At 40.9% G+C, this 21,161-nt stretch overlaps 1 protein-coding gene across 4 annotated transcripts in view; it reads left to right on the top strand.

The window, feature by feature from the left end:
• Positions 1 to 21,161, top strand: part of GPC6 (glypican 6) — a 928,307-nt gene that overhangs the window by 145,632 nt on the left and 761,514 nt on the right. For 2 of the 4 annotated variants that reach the window (XM_064143900.1, XM_064143899.1), the window contains exon 1: positions 1,373 to 1,751. The exons of 1 other annotated variant lie outside the window; for it this stretch is intronic. In XM_064143900.1, coding sequence (XP_063999970.1) covers positions 1,565 to 1,751 — 187 coding nt within the window. In that variant the 5' untranslated portion in view covers positions 1,373 to 1,564. Of the gene's footprint in view, positions 1 to 1,372; positions 1,752 to 21,161 lie in introns of those variants that run through there. One more of the 4 variants, XM_064143901.1, reaches the window with a different exon arrangement.

Raw genomic sequence — 21,161 nt, 5'->3', positions numbered from 1 at the left:
TGGCAGGGAGGTTGGAACTAGATAATCCTTGTGGTCTCTTCCAACCCTGACTGATTCTATGATTCTAAAGTTCCACTGCATAGTTTTGTATAAAACGAATTATATTACATATTACAAAGTATCTGTTTCTTTTAAACTTATATGTATGGCTTGCTGAAAAGCTTAATGTAAAATCTTGATAAATATCCCTTTTTAAACTTAGAACTCTTAGGCATTTCATTCCTGAGACAAATTATCATTTACCCTATCAGATATTGATGTTCCTCATTCAATCTCCTAACTTATGCAAATTAATGTGAAGTTATTTACAATCTTCCATACTTCATTAACTGAAATGATCACCTGCAGGCTTCAACTATTTAGTCAACTTTCTCTTCCAGTACACTAATGAACAGATCTACTTAGCATGCTGACATTAACTGTCTCTCTTTCAGAAGAGCAGCCTTTTATAGTCACACAAGACTGTGATTTTTAATATTATTGCATTTGAGCCCTTTTTATGAAATACAGCAGATTTTCTGCAATTGTCTGTGTAGTCTGCAGTATGACTACTATGGAAAAAAGTCTTTTTCCTGGTGCTGAGAAGATTTCCAACTAAAAAAACCCATTAACATATGGTATTTGCACAAGCAAGAAACACAGTTTTGATTTGGTTTATTTGCAACTGTAAGTTCAAGGACTGCTTTAATTTATCCAGTGTCCTGTCTTGGCAGTTGTCCTTTTGTAGTGATGTCACTATTATATTCCTTCAGTGATGTGCAGCTTCATGACACAGCTGAACACTATAATGAATAACCATTTTACAGATCTGCCCAAGTATCTGATTTGCAGTTAGTGATTTACTGCACTTAGGATTCTCCCTAGGGATTTCAATTTCTAAGGATCAGTTCCCAAAAAATGTCTTAAGAGCATGACAACTCCTCTCTCCCCTTTTAAGGTTGATAAGAAGAAATAAAATTAGCCATGAAGCTTGTTAACCATCTCTTTTTTCAGTTAGCATTTCTCCCTTTCAATTTCTTCAACCATTTTCTTCCACAACAGTTTGTTCTGGAAGGCTAATAGGCCTATGAGATGTCCTGGCTTGCCCCACCCTTCCACTGATGGGCGAAGCAAGGGCAGAGTGGACACAGGCTTGGGCTATTATGTCTCCTCCCAGAGTGCTAAACAAGTTCCCACAGGTGTTTAGGTGCTTATTAGTGTCTTGCCCAAATAAGGGTGAGCAAGCCTTTGTTTCACCTGGTATGGTCAGTTTTGCAAATGCCATTTTGATTGGTGGCCAATCCTCTGTGGCCAAAGGAGCCTTTGCACTCAGGCAAGTAATATAAATTGAGTTAAACTGCACACACCTGTGTTGCCTCTGCCTCCCTGCTCAGTCTCAGTTCATTCTGCCTGTGCCTCATGGAGCTACGTCTGCTTCACTGCTCTTGGACAATGCTCTGCTTCATGCTTCAGAGCAGCTTACTCCTGATATTTTGGACTTGAAATACCTGGAAACTTAAGTGCCTCAAATTTCCCAGGAGAAGACATTTAAGTGCCACACGATGTGGTGAGAAGTGCCACCGACATGGTGCTCTCTGCACATTTGCAAGAGATCCTGCCTGCAGCTCTGCAAACCTCCATGCCAAGAGGAACCAGGATCAAGCCAGAGATCGTCTGCCTCTTTTGCAGGATCCTGGGAAGCCTCTCAATGTTTGAGCAGTTCCAACGCTGCCACAAAGGAGCCGGGAACTACCTTGAATTACTTCACCACAGTGAGTAGTGCAGACTTCTTCCCTGGGGCTCCAGGCTACCTATTTATAAATATAAGTGGGGCAAAACCATGTTGTGACTAAACTTTCCCATTTCTTCTGATTCTCCTAAATGAATTGCCCATAAGCATCCTTGTAAAGATTTTTCTTGACTGAATTAGAACCCAAATTTAACTAATTTATATATTGTTGTGGGCAAGGCTTTCCAGAAATAAAATTAACTACATATTTTATAATTCCTGCCTTGTTAATTGCCCCAACTAAGGTAGTACTTTAAAAAAGTTACTTACTTTGCCATTAGTTTCCTTTTATTGTTTGTCTTATTAAATACAGTGATATGTGGTGTCCATTTTCTACTATCTTCTTTGCTCTTGATGAAGCTGCATGTCCATGCAGTTTTACTTTTTCCTTTCCACTAGGAGGTTTATTAAGACTTTCAGTCTGTGCAGCAATTTTAAGGTGAAAGAAATAGAAAGAGGATTTAGTTGTGTCAGTGCTTTGCAGCAATCTCCATTTTAAGAGAAAAGCAGAGTAAGGTAATAACAAATGTAGTAGTTGCTGTCTTCATACTTCTACCTGTTTTTTAAGGTATTAGGTTGTTTGGGAAATTATTTCCTCTCACTGGAATAATACCTTCTCTTACAATGGAAGAGAGACACTGAGTGTGTACACATTTTGTTATTACCATCCAGAAACCTTTAGAGGGAAATTATGCATTGTCCCAGTTTTGCTGGGACAGGATCCCAAGCAAGCCATGGGCTGCAGGTGGTCAGCAGTTTTGAGTCAGCCAGCACAGCTGGCTTGATTTGGCTCACAGGTGTATCACATACCATATGCATCAACCTCTTCGTGCAGGAGGAAGCTGGAACTTTCTGTTTGGGCTTCCCCTCACACCTTCCTTGCTCTTGGGGACTGTCTCCCTGGATATTATGATTGTTACAGTTTTGCTGCTCTGGCTGTAACTTTATATTACTTTATATTGGTACTAGGTTTGTCTATTTCATTAAATGTTTTCATGTTAAAAGAAAAAATTATTAATAATAGTCTTAAGAATAGAGTAACTGCAATAGTTTAGTCTAGATGTGGGCTGAATGTAGATGGAAGTCCATTGCACATATATTATGCAGTATCTATATATGCTTTATTTTACTTACCCCTTCATTTTCTTGGTTTGCATTTTCTATTTAATGTGTCCTAGCTAGGATGGATGAAGGAAAGGAATTGCATGAGAAGTATTAGACAGTTTAATGTCTTGAGCAGTTACTTTTTTTTCTCTAGCTCAACTGAGTTCAATGCTGATCTGATGTGAAACATGACATTTGCATATATCAGGTTGATGTAGGCTGCACTAATGGCTCTGAGGTCCATCAGGAGAGCAGCTCTAAAACCCATCTGGCTTATACAGGGATCTTATTTGCCTATATAGGAAAGAGGCAGTAGGATTAACTTTTTCTATGAACTCTGATTTTGGGTTTGAACTTGTCAGTAATGGGGCTCATGTGCCTATGCCTTGTGCTCACTCCCTGTGAGAACTTTTGGCAGAGTTCCTGCTGCCAGGAGCCTTTGTTCAGCTGTCAGAGAGATTGAAATCTGCCTATAAATGCGACAAATGTCTCCCATGTGTAATTCCCTTGACTTGAATAGAGTTACACAAGGGATGATTTTGGACATTTTCAGCAGTACTTTGTGATTTTAGTACCTGTATGCATACAGTTTGGAGCACGTATTTAATCTGCACAAGCAATTTGATAGCTGTTCCTGAAAGATAAGTCACCTTTTGTCAGAATTACTGCTCCGTATATTCCACAATTAAGAGACTATTAAATCATTTCCTCTAAAAGCTTAACGTTGTCCAACTTTGAGACTTTGATTTCTTCAAGGAAATATATCTAGTCCACCATGATGGCATTTTTTGTAATGAATCCTTGAAGAACTAATGCTGCAGTTAGTTTAGGACCTAAGGCAAATACAGTTCATTAGGCCAAAGACCAGAATATGCAGGCTCTTCTTTTTCTGTTGAAGTGTTTCATTTCCAGGGTATTTATTAGACTGTGGCTTGATATGCACCAGTCTTGTGAGTGTGAACCAGGTCTCCTGTATGTGACTGGAGCCAGGAATGAACTAACAATTAAGCAGTTAAGTGGGTGATGAGAGATCCTATGCCTGAGCTTCTCCTTGCCCTCTTGTAGTTTGCATTATGGCTATACTCAATTATTCAATCACAGAAGCTTTTAAGATAATTGTATTTGGATATGGTCTGTGTTTTTAGGTCTATGAGGCCAAATCTCAGATTCAGAAATCCTTTTGGAGGCCATTTCTATCATTGAGTATCACTGCCTCAGTTAGGAAAAATAATGTCTGATGCCAAGGGGTTGCAGCCAGGCTTTTGGCACTCTGGAAATTCAGTCTGATTTATCCATTTAAACATGGTAGGCAGCAAAACAGGGTTCCTCAGAGACCTGCTCAGTGTGTCTTTGTCCTAAATCATTGGCTATTTCAATTTTCATCAATGTTTATAAATATGTAAAAGGTGAGTGCCTGTAAAAGGATGGAGTCAGGCTCTGCTTGGTGATGCCCAGTGACAGGAGAAGGGGCAATGGGTGGAAGCTGAGGCATAGGAAGTTCCATGTAAACATGGGGAAAACTCTTTTCACTGTGAGGATGATGGAATGCTGGAATAGGCTGCTCAGGGGGATCGTGGAGTTTCCTTCTCTGGAGATACTCAAAACTCTTCTGGGTGCATTCCTGAGTTATCTGGTGTAGGTGATCCTGCTTTGGCAGGGCGGCTGGACTTAGATGATCTTTAGAGGTTGCTTCTAATCCCTAACATTCTGTGATTCTGTGAGATAGCTAATATCATTCTGCTGCTGAAACTTCAATGAGTGATATTTAGAATCTGGGCAGAGGAAACTCCTGACAGCTCTTGCTGTTATAGAAGCCTGTTGGGTAGCCAGCAGTGTTTGGCATCCTTGAAACAGAAAACTTGCCTTTGCAGAAGCTATCCCTGATAATGGCCAGCAGCTTTAAACTTGGGGATGCTCCAGATGTATTCATAATCCTCTAGTTCCCTTATGCAGCCATCTCTATAGCAGGTGCTTTTTGAATATTTTTCCCCAAGAAAGTTTTAGCAGAGGAAGAACAATAGTAGCTTTTCAGCTATTCCATAGTCTTTCCATAAGTGAGCAACGTGATTTCCAGGGCAGAAAAATCTCACTTCAGTTATTTTAAGAGTAGTACAGGCCTGAAGAGTCCCAACACTGAGATATGAAAGATATTCAAGGAGATCTGCTTCGTGAGAACTCTTTCTCTCCACAGAAGTGTTACTAAAGCACTCTTGAGCTGGTTTTATCTGAATATGGGTCATGACAAGTGATTAAAAAATTTACTTCTTTATTTTTTATTTGCTTTTAGTGATTTTTTTTTTCTTTGAGAACTGCAAATGAATGGTCCTAGAAACATGAGAAAGCACTTAATGCACCAGATGCTTACAGGAAGGGAAAGCTGCCTGAGTAGAAGTAAAGGTTTTGTTAGCAGCAGCAGAAGCAATACTAACCATTCATTAGGATTCTCTGGTACACTGCTTGAGAACAGTTTATTCTTTATTCTGGGTTTAATTACCACATTAGACCTTAGACCTCTCACTGAACAAAAGCTTCCTGCCATTCTGACAGCTTATTTGATAGCAATGATTGTTAACCTTGAAGGCACCTTAAATGACATTTGAATAGTGTTATGGATTTATTCTGCACATTGTGCTGTGTTGTTCATTCTCCATTAAACCAAATAAGATGCCTCCAGAAGGCTGTATTGATTCTTGACCACAGATCCTGGCTCTGCAGGATACCAGTCTATTCTTTGGAAAGGTCGTGCTCTCTCAGAAATCTTGTTGGTTGGCTGTTGTTGTTCAGAAAAATACACACTGCACTGCAGCCAAGAGTTGTGCAGATAACCACCTAACCTAGTTTTAATGAAGGTTACTGTCCTTCTGCTCCTACTACATCAATAGTGCAATACTCTCTGCAAAATACATGCATACATGATTTTTCCAGTTCAGCTTTATTAGTCTAACAAGGAGTAGATATTAAATCTGTCGCTTTGTGTATGCTTCAGTGAGTTCTACCTGGAGTATAGAAATGTCGCATTTGCTTTTAATGTTTATCTTCCGTTGCCCTTTACTTCTGCCAGGTAATACCTCCTCCTATGTCTGTAATCTTTTCCTGTTCATGTTCCATTTCTTTGCTCTTGAGAAAACACCACTAGGAAAAGCCATTGCTGTGGTCACTTTGACTTGCAAAAGAGGTGAGCCTGTAGGTGTGCCTTTATCTTGTGTGCTTTGGAGAGGTTTGAAGGTTTTTCTGCTTTGAATAGGCACTCTAGACATTTCCATCTAGCCTCCCTTAGAGTTTTTTTTTTAAACAATTAGAGGGAAATCTATGTTGAAATAAGTGGTTTGCAGAACATATTTTACCATAAGTCAACCTGTAAAAGCAGAAAAAAACATACAATCATATTAATAACTGTCGTCTTGTTGTGTTTTCTCTATAGTCAAAGGACGTGCATTTCAGCTTCTAGCCTGAGCTTTTGTTCCCTGTAAGCATGACCCACACAGACAGCTCTTGGTATATCATATGAAGTGTAAAGATAACTCCTTATTTCCACAAAAAAGATATGAATTTGAATTCCATTGGAAACTGCCCAGATACTTTTGATGGTCATTTAAAAAGATAGGTTAATTTTTTTCTTTCTAAGCTATACTTACCAGTCAAAAGAGCTTTTTTTCTTTTTAGACTTGCACAATATAGATTCTGCTGCAGGTGCCTACATAATACTGTTTACTAAATGATTTTACAATTCCTTTAATATAAGCTACCCTAACCTTTCAACCTTCTGCTGGAAGCAAACTAATTTTCAGTGTACTAGTCCTTGAATAATCAATCAGGACAAATAAGTTGGTGGTGTTAGTTCATTTGTGTACTGTAGAATCAGGGTTGGAAGAGACCACAAGGATCATCTAGTTCCAACCCCCCCTGCCATGGGCAGAGACACCCTACCCTAGATATATACTCCTACATGTGACTTGGAGTTGCTGGAATATTATCTAGACTACTGGAATTAGTAGTTGTTAGTGGAATGTGATAGTCTAATAATCTCTACAGACTGCTGAGAAATAGACCCACTTTTGGTTACAACCTCACTAACTCAGTGCTGCTGCTTCTAATAGCATCAGAGAGTTAGCAGCACTACCCAGGATGTTGAAGTTGTATCTTTGGAATGTCTGCTACCTCTTAGCTCTTGACAGTGCTTTTCAACAGGCATCATCAGTGTTTTTAGCTATGATGCTAATTATAATACTAACCCAATGATTTCTGACATATTCTATCTTCTTCAGTCATGTACCTGCAGTTTTTCCAGCTACTAGGGAGCAGTGGGCTACAAGCTAATCTGTTCCATCTTTCTGAAAATTGTCAGTGATCCTTTTCCTGTAAGCAGTATCTTGAAAGAGATCTTCTGTGGGTGACAAAGTTTGTCTAATGTGGCATGTTTAGAGCCACTAAGAGCGTATTCATTTGCGGTTCTCTTTTGGTAATCAATAATGACCTCTGGGACTTTTTAGTTGTGTTTATCAAGCTAAGTCCTCGAGTTTTAGTAAAGCACCTATTAAGAATGAAAGCAGTGAACAGAAGTGTGTGGGTGCACGGCATATAAATATATTAGGCAAAAAAAACCCAACCAAAAAACCACCCAGAAAGGCATTTTCTAGAACGTGTTCAGGTTACTTTGCTTATTTTGATTTTATAGTCAAGAGGAAAACTTAAATGCTTCAAAATTGAATGCATGAGTTCCTGAAGCTTTATGGGACATAAAGCAAGAAACTGGAAACCTTCCGAAATGATTTCTTCTTAAAATAATTAGCTTTATAATATCTTTTTATTGACTGCAGTCGTTATAATTTGCATCTGCTATCTATTTGAGTATGTGTTCATTTGCTTTGATGCTAATGACATAATTTCCCTATTTATAATAATCTAACATGATAAGTCTAGTGAATCATGGACTTTATTTCCCCAAGCTCTGGGGTCCTTTGTATGTGAACTGAAGCAGTTGCTCTCATAAACAGAATAATCAAAGCTACTAATCTGAACATCAGGCCTGAATCGAGACCATTAAGTAAAACAATGACATTAGAGAGCTGAGCTATAATTTGCTTTAAATTAAATTGGAAACATTAGCATTATTATACTGTGAAAAATCAAATACTTCTACCTTTTAGATATGCATAAATACTGCTGAGTTTTCCTGATCGGTTTTATTGTTATCATCTGAGGTCTCTTCCAACCCTGATGATACTGTGATACTGTGATCTTAGGAGAAATGCATTAATTTCTTTTTTTTTTTTGGCTCACTGAGTACAAATGCTTAAAAAAAAACAGAAGAACTTCCTATCAATTGAAAAATTAGATGGGAAAATGTAAAAAAATGAGGTTTAGTGATAGGTTGCAAATTGCTCAAATGAAATATTCTCGGAGTAATACATAATTGACTGTTCCTTTTCTGCGTAGTGCTGCTAATTAACCAGAGATCATTAGAAAATCCAGAATTTATTTGTCTTTTAAATTGAGATGATCAGAAATTTTGAAATACCTTCAATTTTCTTGGGTAGGTAATGTATAAAAAGTTATTTTCTTGCTCTAGCAAATGGAATTCTTGTCTTACACTTGAAAAATATATGAATTGAAGTTGCTAATCATGAAAGATAAGGATATATGATTCTATGATTCTGTTGCCTTGACAAATTGTTTTTCTAAACAAAAATGACAAACATTTTGTGCACAGGTTTCTCAGAATTTTAAAGACTTTGGGGTGGTTTGGTTTAGTTTCTCATATACTTATTAAAGGATTTTTATACTTCAGGGTAAATAGCCTAATTTTAGTTAGGTGACCTGGAAGAGGAAAAAATTGCACAGAGAATTCAAAGCCTACTAATTTTACTCTCAGGTTTTCTCTAATCATAATGCCAGGGGTAGCCAGCTTTTCCCTCTGTCACTTCTGTTCTACGAAAAATCAGTGAAACCTGTCTAGAGGATTAATCCTTCTGCCTCAGAATTTATCCAAACTCTTCGGTAAGATGGGGCCAAAAATCTGTGGCAATTGAGGAAAAGGGACTATTCAACTGCTATCACACCTTGCTTCTTCCCTCCCACTGCTTTTCCTGCTGATGTATTTATCTGAAGCATCCAATAATTTAGAAGGTTCCTCTGGTCTCGTCTTGACTCTTGGCAGTTCTTTCCAAATACATACACACTGAAGAGATGTGTGAGAATTATGAAATATTCAACCAAAAACATCCATCTTCAGAAAGGAACCCCTCAATTCATAAATCTATGGTAGTGTCTTGGACATTGTGTCCAGGTCTGGGCTCCTTAATTCAGGAGAGATGTTGAGATACTGAATGTGTCCAGAGAAGGGTGACAAAGCTGGTGAGAGGCGTGGAGCACAAACCCTATGAGGAGAGGCTGAGGGAGCTGGGGGTGTTTAGCCTGGAGAAGAGGAGGTTCAGGGGTAACCTCATTGCTGTCTACAGCTACCTGAAGGGGCATTGTAGCCAGGTGGAGAGTGGTCTCTTCTCTCAGGCAACCAGCAAAGGAACAAGGGGACACAGTCTCAAGTTGTGGCAGGGGAGGTCTAGGCTGGATGTTAGGAGGAAGCTCTTCATGGAGAGAGAGATATTTGCCATTGGAATGGGCTGCCCAGGAAGGTGGAGTCACTGTCCCTGGAGGTGTTTAAGAAAAGCCTGGCTGAGGCACTTAGTGCCATGGTCTAGTTGATTGGAGAGGTTTGGGTGCTAGGTGGGACTGTCTAATCTTGGAGGTCTCTTCCAACCTGGCTGTTTCTATGGTTTAGGAAAGTCAGTGATGATGTGTAGGAGATCCAACGCTTCTGGCATTAGCAGTTGGTGGCTGCAAGGAGTTGTTTCTTCTGTGATGCATTTGGTTGGCACCAAGCAAAACTATGCAAGTAAATTCAGCACTCAGTGATGTGGAAGGCCTTTGGGCCTAGCAGCGCTCACCTTGTGTTTGACATTGCTTTCACTGCCCCTGGAGGTGTTCAAGATAAGACTGGATGAGACACTCAGTGCCATGGTCTAGTTGATTGGGCAGGGCTGGGTGCTAGGTTGGACTGGATGATCTTGGAGGTCTCTTCCAACCTGGTTGATTTTATGTTCCTTATGAGCTGAATGGTTATGGGATCCAATGAAAAGAAGTTAATTTTTGCTTTTATACTGTTTTCTGATTGCTGAATATCTTAATGGTGGCGATGCTGCTGAAATCTGGGTATTAGTGTTGAGTACCTATTCCTAAAGGAGACCTTACATCAGCCTGACTGTCTTATTTTAGTACTCATGTTTATGCATAGGTGAAATTAATGACTTGGAGATTATGCACAATTTCCCAATCACTCTTGGGAAACTTAAGAATTTGTGCTTTTCTGCTGAGATCAGAACTAGTCATTACAGGCATGTCAATGTTGGAAGGTCCACCCAAGCACCAAAGACAATACAAGCAAGACCTGTTGGTCAGCTATTACAGTTTCCTCACATGGCTACAGAAAGTTATCTCAGATAAGCAGCTGGCTAAGTCAATTTCTTTTAAGTGTCTAGAGGGGGATTGCAGTCATACAACTGAAAAACTGCTTGAAACAAGACCACAATACACTGAAACGAGCTGTTGCTATAGTGGAAAAAACAGCCAATATGAGGAGTCAAATCTACATGGGTAATTAATCATCTCATGATGAACAACATCTTTCTGTTCATGTCTTTTTAGCTGAGCACAATAACTTCATCAGTACAAAGCTGGTATTTTCAAAAACACAACTGAACTGTGTCCAGTTCTGGACACCTCAATTCAAGAGAGATGTTGAGGTGCTGGAACATGTCCAGATAAGGGCAAGGAAGCTGGTTAGGGACCTGGAGCACAGCCCTGTGAGGAGAAGATGGGAAGCTGGGGTTGTTTAGCCTGGAGAAGAGGAGGCTCAGGGGTAACCTCATTGCTGTCTACAACTACCTGAAGGTACATTGTAGCCAGGTGGGGGGTGGCCTCTTCTCCCGGGCAACCAGCACGAGAACAAGGGGACACAGTCTCAAGTTGTGTCGGGGTAGGTCTAGGCTGGATGTTAGGAGGAAGTTGATGGCAGAGAGAGTGATTGGCATTGGAGTGGTCTGCCCAGGGAAGTGGTGGAGGCACCATCACTGGAGGTCTTCAAGAGTAGACTGGATGAGGCACTCGGTGCCATGGTCTAGGGCTGGGTGCTAGGTTGGACTGGATGATCTTGGAGGTCTCTTACAACCTGGTTGATTCTATGATTCTATGAATTTTGTACTGCCCTGTAATTGTTCTCTAAGAAGAAGCTTACCTGATATCCACTACAAACTGAGCCAATGAAAGCAGCAAGAGTTCTGCAATTAAGAACTTTTACAGAGGGTAGTACATCATGCAAGATGGCAGTAGAAAATCAGCAGAAATAAAGTGCGTACTTAAGTATTTATAGAGTAGAGATTTCACACTCCTGATCATTTCTGAAGTCAGCAGTTCAGCCAAGAAGTGCACAAAAAGGCTGTATAAGGGTTGCCATGCAAAGATCTCAGGAGGCTGTGATGATGAGTGAAGTAATTTTAAAGCCTTGTGTTAGATGTCACTTACTTGCATAGGAGAATGTCAAGGAAAAAGAAGTCTAAACCATTGGTTTTTATATTTGAAGTAACAGACATTAATGAAAACATTCTCATAGCTCAAGAGAAGTTTGAAATAGTGAATTAATTAGACTACATTATTAGCTTTCAATAATGTAGAGATGAGTATTAGTTTTTCTTGCTAATTTTTAAAGGGAACCTTTTAAGAACTTGTCTCTTCATGTTCATGCCAGAGGTGCCCATCCAGAATCATACAGCCATTTATAACTTTATTTACTGCTCCAGTGTGATGGTTTGGGTGTTACTCGTGCACCTCCCCCCCCCCTTCAGAAAACCACCCAGACAAGACTCAGGGGAGCTGGAAACTGAATGAAGCTTTGTATTTACAGTTAGCACAATACACAAGCAGGTATTTACAATATGTGCAGCTAGATACAGAAATATACAAGTTAAAAAGTAATACAGAAACACAACAGCCCTCCCAGAAACCAGAGTCCCCAGGAGGGGCTCCCAACCACCCTTCCACCTTCTTCCCTCCCCTCTACCTTATCCCAGACTTTGCCTTATGTTCAAAGTGAGTTGGGAGGGTCTGCCAGGTGGGTTAGGAAGTGGAAGGATTAGTTAGGTGGCAAGTTAGAGAGAAAAGTTCCTGCAGCCTCCAGCCCAAGAGCTGTGTTATCTATGTTTGTGTTCTTGTTCTTATACATCTCAGCAAGCCTATGAGTGAAGTAGACATCACCTTTGTTTCCTTTTCATAGTCTATAATCTAATTCTGATCACCAAAATACCCCAGCTAGGCTCAAACTAGCACACTCTAGGCAAATTCATGCAATGATTTAAGAGAGATACACTTAGGGAAACAGACATTGCCGTCTGAAAATACTACCCAATATAACATACCCATTTTGATGAATGTTGACAATTCTTATCAATACTTTATTATTTATCAGATGCTGATTTTGAGCTTGTTTTCTGTTTAACAACTAAGCTTTCTCATTACATTACTGATAAGAATATGTCTTTTTGAAAATGGAAATAGTTCATAGAATCAACCAGGTTGGAAGAGACCTCCAAGATCATCCAGTCCAACCTATCCCCCAGCCCTATCCAGTCAGTTGGTCATAGAGATCTGTTCTTGTGCTTCTGGTGTTCATTATACCATAAAAACACATTGAAACAGAAAATTACTTGAGTAAAGGTAAATAGTTATCTGTAAATAAGCCAGATCTTTTTAATATAGTTCAATTCACCTTGACTTACTTTTAGTGTGCAATTTTTATCTCAATGACAGAAGTCATGAATATGGGCCAAAATTAGAGAACTTTTTTTTAACCCAAGACATAAATGACCTAAAAAAAAATTTGAAATCTCTTTTCAAAAAGACACTTTGAATTTCTGTATGAAAATATTTTGAGCAACTAACTGGCTACTTTATGTCACTAAAAGTTCTTTGTGCAAATATTTTCAGCAAAATCGACTACAGCAGATGTTGAATGGAAATGTGTGGGAAAGAATTGCATCTGTGAGAGTGATGGGAGAAAAGATGTCCTCTTACTGCAATGAAAATTCAATGGTAGTTTCTTCTTTTTTTTTTTTTTTCATAGCTTTGGAATCACAATACTGAATAACTTTGTGCTCTTACCCAAAATGTTCAATTAGCAGATCTTGAAACATCTAGAGAGGATTTAATTGCAATTACATTCATTCCACCCAAGACTTGAAAATAGTCAAGTATTAAAAATCTGAAAATACAAAAGAAATCAAGGAAGTATCTAATGAGATGTTAGGTCTACCTCCTGAGGGAAATTTCTGACTGTGACAAGTTTCATGCTGAGGCTTTTTCTTTCTTCTCAGAGTTCTGTAAAAAAAAAAGTATTTTGTCTTTTGAAAACCTATTTTATCAGTGTCTTCAGGCAAAGTCATGTACATCAGAAGATCTGTGCCCAGACATTTAGTCTTTAAGGCACTGATCATAAGTTACATATGTAAAGGTAACTACTGACTGTGTTGCACTGCTGAACATTCTTGGTTCTCTGCTGGAGATACTACACTGTTCATTTTCCATGCTTTTTGTCCTATTTACCAATTACACTTGGTGCCTGTGACTAAAAACTATTCTTTGTTGTTAATGTAGGCACTTGACTGTGTGGTCTCTTGGCACTACATAGTGGTAAAGACAAGAAAGAAGTTGACTCTAGGGTACATTCAAAATACTCCTGCAGGATTAAAAGAAACACTTTGTTTTAATCCCTTTGCAGTGAGACAGGTGAGACACCAGAACTGGTTGCTCAGAGAGGCTGTGGATGCTCCCTTCCTGGAGATGTTCAAGGCCAGGTTGGATGAGGCTTTGAGCAACCTGTTCTAGTAGGAGGTGTCCCTGCTTATAGCAGGGGGTTGGACCTGGATGATCTTTGAGGTCCCTTCCAACCTAAACCATTTCATGATTCTAAGCATACAAACTCCAACAAAACAGGAAAAAAACCCCACAAAACCGAACAAACACCCCAAAACCAACACAACAAACAAAACCAAAACCCCCAAACTTGTGCATTGTATTCTGCTGTGAGGATAGTTTGCTTAAGCAAAACATGCTTTTGCTTGTAGAAAGGTGTAAAGGTGTTTCTAGAAATCTTTAATTCATCTGTGATGGAAGGAACAAAACCATGAAATCACTTCCTCTGCTGTCCTATTCTGAACTTGAGTGATGTGTGGAAGGCTAAAGTAAATGAAGGGTAATAGGAAACATCCAGTTGCTGGTTAATATTTCTCTTTTAGACCAGTCAAGTGCTAGCACACAGTTATTTTCAATGTTTTGGGTTTTTTTTCCTGACCCACATCTTTGAGCAATACCCTCAGTGCACTGTTTAGCTATTTAGGATAAGTATCCAATGTAATTATCCCACAGTTGGGTAATTGGTTCCTTTGTTTCACTGCAAGTAACAAAGTAGCAAATCAATCTCTTGACATACTTGTTCACTAATTTCTTGGGCTATTAGTACCAACAGTAATTATTTTGTATATGTTGAAATCCTCAGATAACCACTTAAAAAAAAAAGGATGACGAATTTGTTTCTTTCTAATAAAAACATGGTGGGTTTGTTTTAAGATAATTTGATTTGAGCAAACTCTGGAAGAAGCTTATGCAATCACAGTCTTCATACTTCAGTCTGTTTGAAGCCCACTGGCTAATTTCCACTTCACCTTAAAGGGCAGTACAAATCTCACAGACAAACTCATGAACATGGGGAAAATCAATGCCAGAGAATAGGAGAGTAACTAAAATTTATTTTCTTGATGCAGTATTCAAGACAATTCAGAGAGGCAGTGTCTGGCTGGTATAGTTTGTGATCACTGCAGCACTGATCTTTCATGCCAGTAAGGATAGTAAGGGTGAAGCTTACTATGGTGAGGGAGAAAGGGTTAATATTATGTGGTTCCTAGTGCTTGAAAAGAATGTGTTGATCTTCTGATCTGCTTTTGGATGTATCACAGAGACACAGCTGACATCTGGCTCTAATTTATGTGGAGTATATCCACTGGAGTGTTCACTATAACGAGTGATGAGCAGTCTCATTGAAGATTGCAGTTAGAAGTTTATTAGTTCAGCAGTGGGCAATTTGAGAAAATCAGTAGATTTCTGAACATGCCAATGATTGTGGGAGCTCCAAAACACTATGTTAAATTATATTTTTTTTAAAATAATTTGCCAAATTTAAGAGTTTCTCTGGAATTGCCTAGAAGCCTCTTGAAAAGAACACCTAAGTTCCATTCTATGGGTCTTCCACAGGTGAGAACCAGTTGAAATCAATAGTAGGGTCATATATTTCCTCTAAAGAAAAAAAAAATGTAGTCTACTGAAGAAATGATCAAGAAAGTAAATGGCTTTGTTTCACAATGATATTTTATATGGAATAGATGGATGAAACAGCCTTTATACACAAAGGTATCTGCAGATCTAATAATTCATTCATATTTAATGTGCTGGAGAGATCAGAAAACAATGAAAAAATGCCTACACCTCTGTATTGGGAACAGTGTGGCCAGTAGGAGATAATTCTTCCCCTGTACTCAGTACTGGTCAGGCCACACCTTGAGTCCTGTGTCCAGTTCTGGTCTTCTCAACTCAAGAGAGATGTTGAGATACTGGAATGTGTCCAGAGAAGGGTGACAAAGCTGGTGAGGGACCTGGAACACAGCCCTGTGAGGAGAGGCTGAGGGAGCTGGGGGTGTTTAGCTTGGAGAAGAGAGGCTGAGGGGTAACCTCATTGCTGTCTACAACTACCTGAAAGGAGGCTGCAGCCAAGTGGGAGTCAGTCTGTTCTGCCAGGCAACCAGCAACAGAAGAAGGGGACACAGTCTCAAGTTGTGCTGGGGGAGGTGTAGGCTGGATGTTAGGAGGAAGCTGTTCCCAGAGAGAGTGATTGGCATTGGAATGGGCTGCCCAGAGAGGTGGTGGAGTTGGTGTCCCTGGAGCTGTTGAAGCAAATCCTGGCTGAGGCACTTAGTGCCAAGGTCTGGTTGATTGGACAGGGCTGGGTGCTAGGTTGGACTGGATGATCTTGGAGGTCTCTTCCAACCTGGTTGATTCTGTGATTTTTCAGGATTTGTCCACCACATGGAAGGATGACCACATGGTAAGACAGGAGCAGCAGTAACCAGTATGATGCTACCAGGCAGGCAGGGCAAGAGAGGGAGAGAGAGGAAGTGGAAGTAGACTAACCACTACCCCTGGGGCCAGGTTCAAGATCCACCCCCCAGGAGGGTTACCCCCTTACACCCTGTCAGCCAAGAAAATGCTGAATGAGAGGGGAATATGAATATCCATTCAGAATAAACTCTTGACTGCATGTGCAGATTATGCACTGATTTGTGCAAGAGGTACAAATGATCACCCCAGAAAAGATTCTCATATGCAGAAGCAAGTCTTTTGTGCTTCATGCTGTTAACCCTGCTACAAGAAGGTAAGAACAAAAGAATGTGTTTTACATGGGAATTTTTACAATAGCTAGAAGCAGGTTCTGCTTTCAACTGGTTGGGCAGAAATGGATCCCAGAGTGGTTGCAAGAAGTAGCCACGTAAATACACTAGGGGATAGTTTGTATCATGTAAGTTAGGTGTCTGGTGCAGAAGACTAATAACTTGCTGTACATGTGCCAGAAGAAGCAGCATGACCTTTTCAAAAAAACAGTTGGGTCTACTTCCCAGCTGCTAAATCTCACAAGACCCTCAGTGTGTGTTTACACATAGTATTTGAAGGTGTTTAATATTGCGAGAAGGCCATTGGTTTGGAAAATAATTAGGGCAAAGGAATTTAATCTCCTGTTGCAAAAAGCTGGATCTGCAGGGTGTGGTTCTGGAAGGCTTACTGTGAATAAAAATAGCAAAAGCAAAAAAAGTCAATACTTTTTTAAAAAAATATGGTTTGTGTCAGTTGAAACTAGAAATTATTGATGTTCCTTGTCCAGAAAAATCTCTAAAATGATGAGAGGATACACAGGAGTTCAACGTGATGGAGAGCAGTGACAAGTGGTGTCCCTCAAGGGCCTGAACTGGGACCTATGCTGTTTAATATTTTTATCCATGATATAGACAGTGGGATCAAGTGCACCATCTGCAAGTTTGCAGATGACATCGGCCTGAGTGATATTGTCCATACAGCAGAGGGACCTGAAGAAGCTGGAGTGGTGGGCCCAGGTGAACCCTGTGAGGTTCAACAGAAGCAAGTGCAGGATTCTGCACCTGGGCTCAGACAATTCTCAATTGTCAATGTCAATACAGACTGAAGGATGAGATGGTAGAAAGCAGCCCTGTAGAAAAGGACTTGGGGGTGCTGATGGACAAGAAACTGGACATGAGCAAAGAGTGTGTCCTTGCAGCTCAGAACACAAATCACATCCTGGGATGCATCAAAAGATGTGTTGCCAGCAGACACAGAGACATGATTCTGCTACTTTGAGCCCTCACCTGGAGTATTGCACCCAGCTCTGGAGCTTTCAATATTGGACAGATGTGGACTTGTTGGAGTGGGTTCAGAGGAGGGCCATGAAAGTGATCAGGGAGTTGGACGACCTCTGCTACAAGGACAGGCTGAGGGAGCTGGGGTTGTTCAGCCTGGAGAGGAGGAGGTGGCTCTGGGGAGACCTAATAGCAGCCTTCCAGTACCTGAAAGGGGCCTACGAGAAGGATAAAGAGGTCCTGCAGTGACAGGACCAGGTTCCAACAGCTTCAAACCAGAGAAGGGTAGGTTTAGATTGGATGTTAGGAACAAGTTTTTTACTATGAAGCTAGCGGAATGCTGCTGAAGTTGCCCAGGGAGATGCTTGGGGGCCCATCCCTGGAGGTATTGAAGGTGAGGCTCAATAGAGCTCTGGGCAGCCTGCTCTAGTTGAGGATTTCCTTGCTGACTGCAGAGGGGGTTGGGCCAGATAACCTTTGGCAGCCCCTTCCAGCTTGGGCCATTCTGGTAGGTAAAAGAAAATGCAGTTGTTAGCCTGTTTATATTCTGTGGTTTCCTCTATAGTCATCTATCCACTTCTGCAGGTATAAGGGTGGTGGTTGAAGGTCTGATGGTAGTGTCAAAGTGCAATGTACAGAGCAATGAAGTTGCACATATGCTTCCAATATTAAGCTCTCTGAGTGAATTATGCTAAGGATGATAGCTGGGTTATGGTCTTGGAGGGATCAAGTTGGTTCAATATAGAAGACAGATAATATATTTAGGCTGCCAATCATAGCATGACAAGCATCCAGAAATGAGTTGAGGAAATGAAGTTATTTGACCCAGTGGATCTCCTCAGTGTTTATGAAAGAAAGATAGCTATTAATACAAAGCCAGTTTAACAAGTGCTGTGTTGCAAGGAGCTGTAGCACTTGAATCTGTATTTCCTTCTCTCTCTCAAATTTGAACTGGAAAAATTCTCTGCACCACAGGAAAGGAGAATCCAAGAAGATTTGGTTTTAGGAAAACTGTTCTTTGCAAAATGCAGAGTACTTTGAGGGATCCAGTAAAAGCTCAAATCTTATGTTTAATATTACATACTTAACATGTCATTACAGATTCTGCCAAACCCTGAAATAGATTCAGATTCCACTATAGACTGTTAGTACAGGATGTTGCTGTCAGACTCAGGCTACTGATTTATTGTAGATCAATTATCACAGTATCACCAAGGTTGGAAAAGATCTCACAGATCATCAAGTCCAACCCTTTACCACAGAGCTCAAGGTTAGACCATGGCACCAAGTGCCACGTCCAACCTTGCTTTGAACTGCCCCAGGGACGACGACTCCACCACCTCCCCGGGCAGCCCATTCCAGTGTCCAATGACTCTCTCAGGGAAGAACTTTCTCCTCACCTCCAGCCTAAATTTCCCCTGGCGTAGCCTGAGGCTCTGTCCTCTTGTTCTTGCGCTGGCCACCTGAGAGAAGAGAGCAAAGATTCCGGGGGGAGGTCTGATTGAGATGGCATGTGTATTTGATATTTATGACCAATAAACTTAAAAGAACCACAGAACCTTAGAGGTTGGAAGGGACCTTCAGAGATGATAGAGCCCTACCTCCCTGCCAAGGTAGGATCCCCTAGGGTAGTTCGTGTAGGAATGCAGTCAGGCGAGTTTTGAAAGTCTCCAGAGAAGGAGACTCCAGAACTGCTCTGGGCAGCCTGTTCCAGTGCTCCATCACCCTCACTGTAAAGAAGTTTCTCCTCATGTTGAGGTGAAACCTTCTGTGTTCCAATTTGTAGCCATTGCTCCTTGTCTTATTGCTGCTGACCACTGAAATAGATGGCAACTAGCCACTTGGCACCCACCCCTCAGATATTTCTATACATTAATCAGATTTCCTCTCAGTCTTCTCCAGGCTAAACAGCCCCAGGTTTCTCAGTCTCTTTTTGCAGGGGAGATGCTGAAGTCCCCGAGTCATCTTTGTGGCTCTCCACTGGACTTTTCCCAGCAAATCCCTGGCTCTCTTGAACTGGGGAGCAAAAGAACAAAATGGGAATGTGTTTTGAGGTGCAAGCTCAGTTTTTTATATTTCAGGACTATGTAAAGTCAGAAGCTAGTATGAATTGTCTTTAAGGGCTTCAGTAAATTTGTAGATGACACCAAGTGGGGAGCATGTGTTGACCTGTTAATGGGTAGAAGTGCTCTGCAGAGAGACCTGGACAGGGTGGATAAATGGACACAGTCCAACACCATGAGTTTTAACAGGGCCAAGTGCTGGGTTGTGGACTTTGACCACAAAAACCCCATGCAGTACTAGAGGCTGGGAACAGAGTGACTAGAAAGCAGCCAGGCAGAGAGGGACCTGGAGGTGCTGGTCAACAGGCAGTTGAATGTGAGCCTGCAGTGTGCCCTGGTGGCTAAGAAGGCCAGTGTCATCCTGACCTGTGTCAGGAATAGTATGGCCATCAGGACCAGGGAGGCCATTCTCATGAGACCTCATTGCTTTCTACAACTACCTGAAAGGAGGTGGTAGCCAGGCAGGGGTTGGTCTCTTCCCTAAGCACCCAGTGACAGAACAAGAGGACACAGTCTCAAACTGTGCCAGGGCAGGTTTAGGCTGGACTCCAGGAAGGAATTCTTCACAGAAAGAGTGATTGCCATTGGAATGGGCTGCCTGAGGATGTGGAGTCACCATCTCTGGAGGTATTTAAAAGAAGACTTGGATGAGGCACTTAGTGCCATGGTTTAGTCAGTTAGAAGGTGTTAGGTTGGACTTGATGATACCAGATGTCTTTTCCAACCTGGTTAATTCTGTGATTCTGTGACAAATTTGTAGTCAGCAATGGGATCTGAACTAATTTCAAGTTGATATTGGTGGAAGCTCCATGTAAAACTATTTTAGAACATTAGCAATATACATCCCTTGCTTTGTCATTATATTGAATTGTTAGTCTCTGTGATAGCAGGATGCTGTCACTTGGTAGTGTGCGGTTCAGATTCACTTGAGAAAGATACTGTTATCACAAATATCTACTGATTTACAGCAAAGACAGGAGACATGAGCTTGACACACTGATCCCAGTCAATAGCCTGTGGAATAAAGAGGAGCTGCCTGCTTGACTCTCTTCTCAGCTGTGTCTCTTTTCAGGCATGATTCATGCTTAGGTAATTTTTTATGAGGCTTAATGTCTCTCCTAGTTCTGAGACAAGCAGTAGGTGATGTTGGATGTTTGGAGGAAGTTCTTTACTGAATGGGTGGTCAGACACTGGAACAGGCTGCCCACAGAGGTGGTGGAGTTGCCATCTCTGGAGGTATTTAAAAAAAGAGTGGATGTGGTGCTTGAGGCTATGGTCTAGTGATGAAGACTGCTGGGATGAAGGCTGGACCGGATGGTCCTGGTGGTCCTTTCCAACCACAGCGATTCATAGTGATTAGATGTGCTGAGGGCTTTGGTTTAGTCAAGGACTTGTCAGCATGAAACTGATGATTGCACTTGATGATCTTGAAGGTCTTTTCCAATCTAAGAAATTCTGTGATGGGTGATGAGCTGCTCTGCACTGATGAAAAATGCTACTGTACTGTGGCACCATAGGTATTTCTGAGCGCTCTGGACCAGTTACGGGGTTCGATTCTGCCCTGGTGCCTATGAAAGGAAAGAATAACTTGACTCACTTATGTAATTGCATTAGTTTTAAAATCAGACAAGTACATCAGAAACTGGCTTCTGAGTTCTCTTAGGCTCTTCTTGACAGTCTTCTTGATATGCTGGAATATTGACA

Source organism: Pogoniulus pusillus, chromosome 5 (genome assembly GCF_015220805.1).
Source record: "Pogoniulus pusillus isolate bPogPus1 chromosome 5, bPogPus1.pri, whole genome shotgun sequence".
In the NCBI taxonomy this organism is placed as follows: domain Eukaryota; kingdom Metazoa; phylum Chordata; class Aves; order Piciformes; family Lybiidae; genus Pogoniulus; species Pogoniulus pusillus.
The sequence above is the reverse complement of the archived record's forward strand: the minus strand, read 5'-3'. Positions and strand labels throughout refer to the sequence as shown.